This window comes from Branchiostoma lanceolatum, chromosome 3 (assembly GCF_035083965.1).
Source record: "Branchiostoma lanceolatum isolate klBraLanc5 chromosome 3, klBraLanc5.hap2, whole genome shotgun sequence".
NCBI classification, from domain to species: Eukaryota; Metazoa; Chordata; class Leptocardii; order Amphioxiformes; family Branchiostomatidae; genus Branchiostoma; species Branchiostoma lanceolatum.
In genome coordinates, this window is record NC_089724.1 from 19,014,893 (window position 1) to 19,027,552 (window position 12,660).

The window sequence follows — 12,660 nt, forward strand, 5'->3', positions numbered from 1 at the left end:
CATGGCCAGATGACACTTGTTTTTTGACCCTTGAATAGCGAGAGTACACAATATGCAGTCCCTCCCAATGTTTGCTGCCAATGTCTGAATTGTCAGATGCTTATTGGATCTCACGAGGTAGACGTTCAATACGCCAAAAAAGGTAACATTTGCATCCGTGTTCGAATTAGGGCACTTTGACACTGGTATTTGAGAGCGTTTTCCAAACTAATTACTTTTTTTGTTGCTTATCCATCATTCATTGCGACCGGATACACAATAGCTGATTGTACTTAATATGTATGAAATGGTAATATATCGAACCTCAGTCATAAAATTTTCAAACTTTATTAAGAAAACCAAATCATCATTTTATGTACAAAACCTAACTCACACATACATTGTAGTTCACTGGTCATTGCTGGAGACATACACAACTACAAGCATATCAGCATGTTGACAATGTTGCTCTACATGTTACAACACTTAATTGTTATTGGCATCCACTGGTCAGAACAGGGATCTATTTACACATTTGTGCAAAAATAGTGGTGACTATGACAGGCTGAAGGGATGTCACGTGGGGTACAGCTGGGACAGTCACACAGGGATGTGGGGGTTTCCGTGGGAGCTTTGCTATTTGTATATCACATGTAGGTAGTCCTGAGAAAAAATGAAGTGTAACATAGACAATAGCAGTGTACATTTCAAGACGTTCTGGGCACCATACAATAGCTTAAGAAAGCTTGTTAATGGCTATATGCTAAGACTTTCAATGTCTTTCTATAATCAGATAAAAAGTTATCTTCTAAGCAAGCTTCCTAGGTGCTAACAGAATGGGGCAACAGGGGGTTAGCAAAAGGTAAGGGTTGGGATATTTTTGGCGGTAGGGGCAGCTTCTATGGTAGTGCTGCCAAAGAACATGGAAGGCAGAATATCATATTTCAACATGGGAAGACTATCCTTGTTCAAACAGTATCTAGACAGGTTTCGTACTTCTAAAAACTTTCAATGATCATGTTTAAAGGGTACCACATCACATCTGTCTCAATCACTTGTCTTCTATCGTATTTCATATTTGTGACTATTTAATATACAGTGTCTCTTCCTAACCAGGAGTACATGTGCATAGTCGGACCCTGACCTTGGCACTTCAACTCTTAATACCGACCTTTGTCTTACAGTAACCCTTATCATATCTCACTTCCCTTAGTCTCTAAAAAACAAGTCTGTAAAGCTCTGAAAGTTCCCACAAAGGAAGATCACCTGGATCATTTCAGTGTGCAGAGTACAGGTGGGAACAGAGTAGCTTTGTGTTTCTCACTCTATGACTTATACTTTTCCCCCATGCCCCTCACACCTCATGCAAACGTTACATATTAGTTCAATTATTACAAATGTCATCTGTTTTTCATCTCCCTCACAGCTACTCTACTTCTCCCCGTCCCCAATTACAAACTCACTGATTCAACATTCTATACCCAAATAGAAGGAGATTTAACATTCAAGTTCCATACATAAGCTAATTTGACAGTCTCACTGTACAGTAGAAATTGTTACAGTTACAGTTTTTATTGCATGGGAAGCAAGCTCCCTGAAATGAACAGCTTGGTAAAACTGTCCATTTGTTCAACAGTTGCTTCTCTTCCTAACATTTGCAATAAATACCAAGGGGAAAAAAGGAGTGGTAGAAGGATGTGGAATACAGAAGGCTGTACAAAAGATGTCAGAACATGTGCATCAAGCACCAGGGATACTTTGATACCTTTTACAAAAGTATGACAATCAACTAAGGCGTGGCTTGTCATTTATAAATAATCTTCAACAACGTTTGTACTTAGGAACTTGCCTGACCAACAAAATCAAACTTAGTAAGCACACTTTCCTTGATAATTGGGTTCTGTTTTATTGAAATCAGACAAGTTGTACTGTGTGATTCACTGGATGGTGTTTCAGGACTTCCCTCCGATCTTGGCTATCAGGTCGTCACAGATGGCAGTCAGCTCTTTGTTTTCTTGAGCCTGCGAGGGAAAATCAAGTTTAGTCACATGTCAGTTAACATACATGTAAGCATAACCACAATGCTTTCCCTACCTGCAATTAACAACAGTTGTCATTGATATTGTCATAAGATTAAGAAATACCTCTTTACCTAGAACAACAGTGTTTTTCAGAGACTGTGTCAGCAGCTCTTGGCATTTGCAAGAGCATCTTACTAGTTACAAGTAATGACATTGGGATTTGCTTTGGAACATGTACAGTTTGAACCATCTATGAACAAACATACGGCAATGGTGTATCTAAAATGTACACTGTACAGATGGAGGACTCAGCTCCTTAGAGTACTACAGCTACAAAGTACATAGAGACCCAGAAGTCCTACCTGCTGCTCTACCGTTCTCTCCAGACTGGCCGCCTTGGTCTCCGCTCTCTTCAGCTGTGCCTGCAGAGACATGACCTCCGTCTGGTTTGCCTTCCTCACCCTGTCAATCTCCTGGTTGGCACTGGGGACAAACAACCGCTTTAGATTAGCTTACAGCACAGATATGGTTAAATAGACTGATACAGGCAATCACAGCTATCAACTGCAGGATAGACTGACAGAGAATATGCTTTAGCTGTTGTGTAGGGAAGGGACTGTTCTATTGTACGATGTGTGAAGACTGAAGTGTTTCTTCAAGAACTAGAGTACCCTTACTCAGCTCGAGATGTGTAAAACTGACAAGGTCTCACCTCTCGATCTTTTCCTCCGCATGTGACTTCAGGGACTGATATCTCTGCTCCTGTTTCTTCAGTTTGGTCTGGTACTCCTGAATACACTTCTTCATAGTTTCTTCATTCTAATGTAGTAATGGAGAAACAACATGTGTCTATCAGTCCGAGGAGGTTATATAGATCAGTCTGAAATAACAAGTATACAAAAATTAAGAAGTCAGTATATTTCAAGCGCCATTGATGTTTTATCATTCATAGTTTCTCACCTTCTTAAGCCCCTCTACAACCCCCTTCAGCTTGTCATATCTCTTGTGTAGGTCACTGAAAGATTTCTCTACGCTGGCTAGATCTTCCAGAGCCTGTGAGGAAAGACATTGAGCATGACATGTCATCTACATCAGCAGGTCACAACTGGTGGTACCAGACTAGCAGGTTGCTCTGCACCTCTAATTGTAACTGGTGCACAGGTAATTAAACATGCCAGTGGTCAAAATCGTCAAATTTAGAACTATGTAAAAATGTACTACACAAACAGACTTGAACAAGAACTACTGTGAGAAGCTTTTGTAAGGGCTTAAACAAAAGAGGAATCAGTTTTTAGGGGGTCTACATGTAATTTTACCAAGACCAGACTGAAAAATGAAAAAAAAAAGACTTACTTGTTCTTTTTCTCTGATGAGCTGCATCTTGTTCTCCTTTGTTAAACTTTTGTCCTCTGTAGAAGAAAACAATGACATGAGGAAGCATGGTGGGATGTTAACACATGTAACATGTACCTCTGCTGCAGCAGCCCATGCAGTATGACATGCGGAAACAAAAGCATTCAATACTGCGTCAGCTCTCACATGCAGTGCAACTCTCACAGGCAGCGGAAAAAGGATGGTAAAGCAAGAAAAAAGCTACAAGACATCAAATCAAATTGACTCAAAATAAAATAAAATAAAAGGAAGAGAGATAACAGAAACAAATGCAAGCATGCATTCTGGGGTGCAGGAATTAGAAGAGTGCCAGAATTTACATTGGCAGTTACAGCAGCAGTAGCTTTGACCTGTCAAACATGTTGGACAACAGAGAATGGCATTAAGTCAGCTTCATGAACAGCTCTTAATGCCAGCTATTTCTCTGAGCCACATTGAGTATCACTTCTTCAACAGGGAAGCACACTCAAGGCCAAAAGTTTTCTTCTGCACTTTTAAGTATGTCAAAGACAAATTATAAAAGACTCTTTTTCAGCCTGGTAAACATAGCTCAGACACAGCCCTCATCCACTAACAAATCCTCCTGCAGACAGTACTACTGCTGGTTGTGCATGACATCTGTCGGTCACAACTGGTATCAGCAAATAAACCTGACCAAACTACCTTGGGCAGCAACTAAGCAGAGAACACAGAAACAGTTGCACCAATGTCAGCATGCACAGGCAAGAGCAGGTTATTGTTAGAGCTGTACTAACCAGGCTACGCAAACTTTGTGAAAATGTGTGTATTTTTGACCAGTTTAGTTTGCTGCTGTGCCGCTGACAGATCAACGGAACCTGTAAATATGTGTACTTACCAAACTCAAATTTTAACCTGTCCGCCTCAAGGTGGTCAAGTTTGTCTGAGTTGTCACAAATGGAAGGAAGAAGAGAGCCAAGGACAGGAGGACAGAAGACATGAGTGGGACATCAAGGACACACCACGTGGTGCAGTGAGACAAGAAGAAAAGAGAAGTCAGTAGTCTGATAATTGCATAAGCAAGTAGTGCCTTAACAGTGTACTAAGCACCTGGAGTAAAACAGTTTCCCTTTGATGAATTATGACTACAGTATATGGAAGATACCGACATGCCTTGTATCGACCCAATTACTACTCTAAGGTCACACCTTTAGACACTGACACTCTGACTTTACTCCCAATAGACTTTAACTCAGCTTACTGAAACACTAGGCTATATTTCTATTGCATCAACCTTTCTCAGCTTCCACAATATCTTCCAAATATATAAATCATGACAATTACAATGTAGCTGTGCAACAGACATTAAAGCATTAATTGTAACCGGTTCATGAGAAAATTATGTCACTTACTACTCGAAATAATGATTTCTTGGCAAGACATTGTAAAACACATTGTCTATAATAATCTTATACCAATACTATCAGTCACATATCACATGAATCTAAATCTATTGATAGGAAATCAGTCATTGACCATAACAGACTTGTGGAACTCACCGATCATCTGCTGTATAGTTCTCTCATAGCCTTCAACCACTTTCCTATAAGACAAAGACAAAACCTTTAAAGGCTTTATCATGTCTGCATACACTAACAATGAAGTATAATGGATGCCAACAAAGATCTGAAGCACATATAATTCATGGTAGTCCACTGCAGCTGCAAATGATACATGTATGAAGATATGGTTTCCTGGTGGTGTACATGTTTGTCTTTGGCAGCTAAACCCACTGCTACCTTATCAGAACACTAATGCTAGAAAATGCCCCCCATATTTTTACAGGGCAGCATGGGACCACTTTGTAGGAAACTTTGTGTACACATTTGCAGTCCAAGGTAATGTTCACAAAACCTCCCCACCTTCTCCTAGTTATGACCATCTCCCTGTTTCTATACCTACCTATCAACTTTACACACAACACAATATACACTTGGTTATGTAATCTTTCTTCGTCGTTACAAACATTCAAAGAGTACAACTGTCTCCATCCTCTGATTACTATTTTAAGACTGAGCATATAAGTACAAGCAGCAAAATAGAAAGACGTTTACTTCATCTCCTGGTTGTCTCTCAAAGACTCCTCCTTCTGTCTGCAGACCTCTTGGAACTCCAGGTCTCGTACCGACATCTTGATCGCCCACTGTTTCACGCAGGGACACAGTTAGATACTAGTATCACCCTTATCTACAACTCAGTTATCACAAATCCTTGCTATCGGCTCTTAATATGACCAACTCGAATCAACAACTGTTGATCTGCAGTTCAACCTACAGACTTCATCTTCACCTGGAAACATTTACTTAGCCCACATTATGAGATCTCAATACAATAAATATTCTGACAGTCAAGATTGATACCAACCTCTTTTTCCACCTCTTCCTTTGCCTGTTTGACAGCATCATCCTGATCAGACTGGGAGTACCGTAACAACTGTGAGGAGAGAAGATTCTTATTATCCATGTTTCCTCTGGAAGTTGTATATTCAAACCAGTGTACAAATTCTCTATTTGTGTACATATATACATAATGTATTTCTAATTATGATAACTGTAATTTCCATATTTAGTTCATTGCTATGTCTGTACTTTGAATGCATTGCACTATATATATATTTAGCATGAAGTCCACACAAAATCTCATGCCAACATAGTTTCCCAGACGAGACTTACCTGTACAATGCCCTCGTCTTGTTTGGATGCCTTGTGAGTGAAAGACTCGGTGGGTCGTGGCGGGGACGGTCTTGGAGACGGCTTGCCTTTGCTGGTTTCTGCATCAGGAGTCTGAAAGTGGCAAGTATATATCAACATTCAGACTCACACACATCAAGCAACACAGTGGAGAGTGGAGATGACTGGGATGGGATGACAGATGAAGCAAGGAAAACTGTGACAGAAAGAGCATGCTTGTACAGCTACATGCTGTTGTGTATTGTCAGATGTAAATGTGTCACCATAGAAATACTGTCCAGCATGCTTTTGATAAAACACAGGAGACATACGAAACAAATAGCACAGTTAAGGTATTTTAGATACGGACACAATATGGCCAGCAATCTTCTGTCATACATCCTACATATACACGAAGGAACTAAACATATACTTCAGAACATCAAGACCAGGAAATACACGTAAAATCTTAAATAGTGTAGCCACCATGTGTATAAGATTATGAAATACAGTTCCCAATAAACCTTTGTTCAAACTTATTGCAGCTATGTTTAACACCAATACAGTGTTGTGTTTCAGGTCTAAAAACCTGTTGATATACTTGTACCACAGGACACAAAACACACACAGCACAAATTAGGGTTAGTACATGGTTGTGCCTTACAGGCAAGGACAAAAAGTTAGGTAGATGTGTTACTCTGTGTATCACAACTGACATTACCACAGCTATTGTGGACCGTCAAATCAGTACTAACGATTATACCTGAATCCCAATTATCACAAATGTTACAATGCAGTAGGACATGGAACAAACAACGGCAGGATATACAATGTCTGTGCAAGAACTCAGCATTACAGGTGAGACCACTGGATACCGCTGCGCTCTAGTTTACACGTAAAGCTTCATGCTGGTTATGACAGCAACACTTAAGATGCACACACATGTGCTACTGAATTATAGAACACTAGGCAGGTTTATTTACAGTGTACCGGTATCACCTTGATTGGTGGCTGGGGTATTTCAACTGGTATGGCTTCCACTACAGTGGATTTTGGGGGCTCCGTGGCTTTGGCTGGGCCATTGTTTTCAGCAGGTATAGGAAACTATTTGAACAAGACAGGTATAGATCAAACAAAAAATATGAAGCACAGTTGTGACTATATGGACCACATAAATGGACAATACAGCAAAGAAAGAGATAGATCTTCACTCACTCACCAATAGTCACCATATATAGTAACTGTGTGAAAACAAGAACAATAGTACAAGGCCACAGACAAAGACAGTTTAAGAAGCTATACCTGGGCCTCAGGCACAGCCTGTGCCTCCTCCACCTCTACCCTACAGATCTCCACAGTACTCTCATCTATGGAAGCCTCCCGAGAAAACTTTGATTTCTGCTGTGTCGATGAACGGGGAAATGCAAGAATGAGGTGGGAAATGTAGGATAACGGAAAACAACATGGAAATAAAAGAGAGTTAAAAAGTAAGTTAACTGTTAAGATTTAATTGTTCATTTCTCTTATAAAGCAAGCAACAATTACTGCAAAATAAACAAAAGTGTGCAAAGCGAAAACCTTGAAAGTGGAGAACTTAGTGGGCAGCTGTTCCCACTGGGTTGCTAGGGTCATTATATCATTGGTTTGCTTCTTGCTTTTTGTCTAGAGTTATAGACAGGAGAAGAGGGAAAGAATGCCTTCAGTCAAACCATACCATTATCAAACGAGTCTGAAGAGTAAATGCTGGAAACTATGATTATCGCAGCAATCATTTGATGTGTCACACTGTAGCAGCTTCATTACAATAACTTAAGCCCACACACATTCCATAACATAAGGGATGTACATGTGTCACCTCAGCTAGGTTGCACTGGGACCGGGGTCTGGACTTTGGGGTGGGGGGTTCACTTGAACACTTTTTGTCTCGCTAGAGAAAACCGTGGGTGAGACGTGTCAGAAAAAAACATAGGAAGGAAAGGCACAAAGAGGAAAGGAACAGAAGAACATTATAATTAGTCATAGAATGATTTTGTTCTGTAGAGTGTTACAAGGAGTTCTATCACCTCTGCTCTAGGCCTTGACTTTGGGGTTGTTGGTTCAGTTTTGTTTCTCCTGTCCCTCTGTGATAGGAAGGAAGTATGACAGCTTGGACTTAGACATTGCATTCTACAGAAAAGCTTGTTAAAGATGCTAGTAGAGTAGAAAGTTAGGGCAGAGCAGCTACAGAGCAGAGGGAAGTACATGTAGTACCTCAGCATTGGAGAGGGAGCGGGGTCTTGGCTTCAACGTCACGGAGGTGTTTTCAGCTTTTTTCTTCTGCTGGTTGGTTATAGAAATTGTACATGTATTCAGCTATTTGCCGCTTACGAGTAGGCCATCTAATCATAAAGGGCAGGGACATGACAGGAATCAAAACCAACAAAAGATAAAAAGTAATACACAATTCCAATGATGGAAATGTTTCTGACTGTCCCCACACCCTGGTATATTTGGAAGGAACACCCTTGAGAGCAGAAATTTTAGGTAAATGAAGAAACGTTAAAGAGATGACTATAATAATGAGAAGGGGTGGGAATAAGGGTTAGGATACCTCAGTAGTAGAGGCGGACCGGGGTCGTGTGCTGGGTGCTGTGGAAGCAGAAGTGGTCCTCTTCTTTGGAAGGGAAAAGGGAAGACAGGTTTTTAGTTATAGAGGATGAGTAAGCAAGTTGGAAAAGAAAAGGAACAAAACTAGAGGAAAAAAAATAACACCTAAAGGCAATAATCACCTCAGTAGTAGAAAGAGACCTGGGCCTGGTCTTTGGGGTTGAAGGAGCTTTCACATCTTTTTTCTTTAAGTTATATGTAGAAGCAAGAAAGCAGTTAGAGGATCACACTAAAGGAGTTGCTATGCAGTTCAACAATGCAAGGAAAGGCATTAATTTGATAACTGTTCACAACTGTGAGAGTGAGTGTGATATTAATACCTCTGTAGTAGAGAGGGATCTGGGCCTTGTCTTTGGTGTTGTCGGAGCAGACATGCCCTTTTTCTTTCAGTCACAAAACAGCAAAGGACACAAAGTTAAATTGAAAGTGCATATGATCGACAGGCAAGTTTCCCATTCTATTGGGGTTTTGAGGAAATAATGAGAAATAAAAGGAAACGCAAGAACAAAGTAAGAGATTAGGAAAAGAGGAAAGCAGGATGAAGGAAAGGTAAGGTAAGGAGGTTACCTCTGAGGTGGAAAAGGAACGAGGTCTTCCCTTTGGGGTGGGGGGTGCACTTGTTTCTTTCCGCTTAAGATTAAAGTGAGTCAGGTAACATATAGGTTAGACAGGGGAAGTAAGCATGTGTAATGCACTAGAAAGGTTCATGTGGACTTAACTAGAATTTGAACAGGACAGATATGGGAGATATACCTCAGTTGTGGAGAGAGAGCGGGGTCTAGTCAGAGGGGTGTTGGGGGCACTCCTACTCGGGTCTTTCCGCTTGAAAAGGGCAAATTAGACTGACATGTTAGCAAGGCTGAGGGGAGTAGGAAACTTATCATCTATGCCTTGACCATCAGGTACTGGTGTAGTCAGACTATCAATTGATCTTTAGCACTTTACAGGTGGCCCAATACACCAAAGTCCTGGCACATAAGTTGGAGTGGTAAAGATCAATTAACAGTCAGCAAGTCTAGAGCAAAGCTAAGTTTCACACTACTTTAACACATCTACACCAACCTAAGCAGAACATGTCATCAATTTTACTGTCTGGACTGTATGAGTGCACCAAAGGTGCATAGACACACTAGTGACCCTGCATGTCAAAGGTCCTTCAAACTAAAGTTGTACACCATAAGACCTGATGAATCTGTTTGTGCAAAGTATTTGAGATATACATGTACATGCTTGAGAAAAGAGCAATCCGGAATTGATAGTCACCTCTGACAAAGCCCGAGGTCTTGTTTTAGGCGTTGCTGGCTTTGCCCTAGATGCATCCTTAATGTGCAAACATAACTACATATATCAGGATCAACACATTTCATAAAAATTGTTGCAGCAAATAAAACCATGCACACAGCATGCCCTTTGTACATCATCACCACCAAATGGACCAAACCAAAGCCACTGGTATGTTTCCAGGACTATCAAGAGATGTTCCTATCTGTAAGCATATGCATTTTGTACATGCATGCACTATATGGATGTAACACCAGATAGTTCTGTTACAAGTACAAATCCATGCTTACTGATCACTACATTGCATTCTAAACAGAACCACATTCACATGGCCTTCAAACAACAGCATTCAATGCCACTCATCGTGAGCTATCTAATGAACTCTTGAACAAAGGAAATAAGAACCTCTGCACTGCCTTGTTTCTTATTTTGTAACTTGGGAGTTGTTTTTGGTGTTGTGATCTTCTTTTCCTTGTTATCCTACATGTGTACAAGTTCACATGAACAAAAAGAAGTTCTTTATCTAAGGAAAAGAAATATACATCAAAGAGAAAAATAATATGATATTGGGAGAGAAAGTCAGAAAGATCATAAGGAAGAGAAAAATGCAGGGAACAAACATAAAAGCACCTCAGCATTCGATGCTGACATGGATCGCTGAAGAACTTTCTTGTTCTCTTTTTGCTTGTCAACTCCCTGTCATGAAAAATAAGGAAAGGTGAAAATCTATGGATAGCAGAGAAATCAGTAGAATTTCACAGTTTGACAAGATTATGGATGAAATGTTTAGAGTGAAAGAGGTGAGAAGGTATGTGTAACATTGATTACCGACATTATTTATAAAAAGTCCACAGTTTAGTATGTAGGAGGTTGAGAGAAGTGAGCACCTCATCAGAAGGGAAAGACTTTCGCAGCACAGGTTTAGCAACAATGGCTTTCCCTTTGCCAGTGTCCTGGGATGAAGAGAATGTTTAAGTGACACACTACAGACACACAATGTTAATGATAGCGACACAAACAATAGGAATAAAGTATGTCATAGGGATCCTCTGAGCAGTCAAATCTCCATTCCACAAAAATAAGCTCTTGAACCTTAACAAAAGACTCAACTGTAGAATGTCCCTTCTCCCTGTTAAGTGAGTGTGACTTGTGCGTAGATTCACCAGCCTCTTTCAGGGTCTCTTTCACAATTTCTTTAGCTACAGAGGAGACAGTTCTCTTTGTCTTGTTTGGAGATGACTACCAGAGAACACAGAGGATGGACAGCAAAGATACAGAGAGAAAATAAGTTGAAGAAGTTAGTGGCTGGTGAAATGTGTACTGTTTCCTACTGTTTAAGTTACAGATTCCACACAGCAGTATGTTAAGTGAGGTGTTAGGCACAATATACAGTTGGAGCAACCACAACCATATGAATGATGAATGTGCAACCTTCTCTCATGAGCACCAGGTTAACAACTACACAGGATTAGTCAAATGCTTTCTACACCGTTTTTCACCTCTGATAGGGACTTCCTCATGCTCCTTGGTGTTGCTTTAGGTGTGGAAGGGGCCTTTGCCTCTGGCTTCTATATCATTTCACAGAAAGAAGGAAGAAGAATAGGAAAGAAAACCTGACAGAAACTATGGTCATCTTCAGTTCTACTACTAGTCTATATGTGCAAGACTGCTAGATAGGTATGTACAGAAGTTACTTGTGTGGAAGTAGATTATAGGAGGCAATAATGCTACCAGCTACATGTCAATATCAGACTCCCACGTAACACATCTCAGGTCATGCAAGAGACAACTTCAAGATTCTCCCGAAACTATTAAACTTGTTAACACATGACAAGGCCTTATGGCAAAATGCTGGTTTACCCATCCTATCCATCTACCTTGCTGCCTTTCTCTGTGGCTGACTCCTTTCTAGAAGATTTTGGTGTTGGTTGCTTGGAACCAGGCTTGGTAGACTCCTAGTATAGTACACACCCATGGGTAAAAATAACATTTGGAAAGATGCACACTTCAACGTTGTGCAAAATAGGTTGACTCAAAAACAAAAGGACAAGAAATGAGAAAATATGATAGCCTGTTCAACAGAGATAAAGTAGCAATGCTGCGTTCATGATGTGCAAAGGGGTAGTATTGTACCTTTTTCAATTTGGGCGACTTTGATTTTGACTGTAGTTTTGCTTTAGGTTCTGCTGAAGAATCTTCACTTTTTGGTAGGTCGCTCTTCACAGGGTAAGAAATTGTTTTCGTATCAAAATGAATAATCATACACAGGAAACAATAATGGAAGACAAAGGTGATAGGAACACAGACTGTAGAAGGAATGACAGCAAAAATGAAAAAGGTAGAAAAGCAGATACAAAGTTGACACAACAGATACCTCGAGGCTCAATTCAGAAAGTGTGTCGCAGGAAAAGTCATCTGTAGGCTCCTTTTGCCCCCCCGCACCATACTAGAAATCACCAAAGAAAGTACAAGGAAATGTCAAGAAAATAAAGAAAACAAACCGTTAGCCAGGTTTTTTTAAGGCAAGATAAAACAGTGTCAAAGTCCACGGTGACTGACAACTTACAGCAATGTCGTCACTGAATGTCACTTTTAAGGATTCAATATCCCTTGTGGATGCTGAGCTAGATAGTGACAGACACTTTTGCACAGAA

General features: G+C 40.3%; 1 protein-coding gene across 37 annotated transcripts in view; it reads right to left on the reverse strand.

Moving 5' to 3' along the window:
- Positions 1-311: 311 nt before the first annotated feature.
- Positions 312-12,660, reverse strand: part of LOC136430830 (microtubule-associated protein futsch-like) — a 38,890-nt gene continuing 26,541 nt past the window's right edge. For 11 of the 37 annotated variants that reach the window (XM_066421826.1, XM_066421840.1, XM_066421843.1 and 8 more), the window contains 31 exons: positions 12,573-12,647; positions 12,381-12,452; positions 12,140-12,223; positions 11,884-11,961; positions 11,506-11,574; positions 11,117-11,245; positions 10,894-10,959; positions 10,637-10,702; positions 10,412-10,486; positions 9,989-10,045; positions 9,479-9,547; positions 9,293-9,355; positions 9,046-9,108; positions 8,848-8,910; positions 8,670-8,732; positions 8,330-8,398; positions 8,143-8,199; positions 7,935-8,006; positions 7,658-7,741; positions 7,382-7,480; positions 7,079-7,183; positions 6,083-6,193; positions 5,775-5,843; positions 5,465-5,553; positions 4,910-4,953; positions 4,249-4,293; positions 3,354-3,409; positions 2,961-3,053; positions 2,713-2,819; positions 2,363-2,483; positions 312-2,000 (listed from right to left, as the gene is read on the reverse strand). In XM_066421826.1, the coding sequence (XP_066277923.1) occupies positions 1,932-2,000; positions 2,363-2,483; positions 2,713-2,819; positions 2,961-3,053; positions 3,354-3,409; positions 4,249-4,293; positions 4,910-4,953; positions 5,465-5,553; positions 5,775-5,843; positions 6,083-6,193; positions 7,079-7,183; positions 7,382-7,480; positions 7,658-7,741; positions 7,935-8,006; positions 8,143-8,199; positions 8,330-8,398; positions 8,670-8,732; positions 8,848-8,910; positions 9,046-9,108; positions 9,293-9,355; positions 9,479-9,547; positions 9,989-10,045; positions 10,412-10,486; positions 10,637-10,702; positions 10,894-10,959; positions 11,117-11,245; positions 11,506-11,574; positions 11,884-11,961; positions 12,140-12,223; positions 12,381-12,452; positions 12,573-12,647 (2,382 nt within the window). In that variant the 3' untranslated portion in view covers positions 312-1,931. The remainder of the gene's footprint in view (positions 2,001-2,362; positions 2,484-2,712; positions 2,820-2,960; positions 3,054-3,353; positions 3,410-4,248; positions 4,294-4,909; positions 4,954-5,464; positions 5,554-5,774; positions 5,844-6,082; positions 6,194-7,078; positions 7,184-7,381; positions 7,481-7,657; positions 7,742-7,934; positions 8,007-8,142; positions 8,200-8,329; positions 8,399-8,669; positions 8,733-8,847; positions 8,911-9,045; positions 9,109-9,292; positions 9,356-9,478; positions 9,548-9,988; positions 10,046-10,411; positions 10,487-10,636; positions 10,703-10,893; positions 10,960-11,116; positions 11,246-11,505; positions 11,575-11,883; positions 11,962-12,139; positions 12,224-12,380; positions 12,453-12,572; positions 12,648-12,660) is intronic. The other 26 variants (XM_066421852.1, XM_066421846.1, XM_066421823.1 and 23 more) reach the window with 25 other exon arrangements.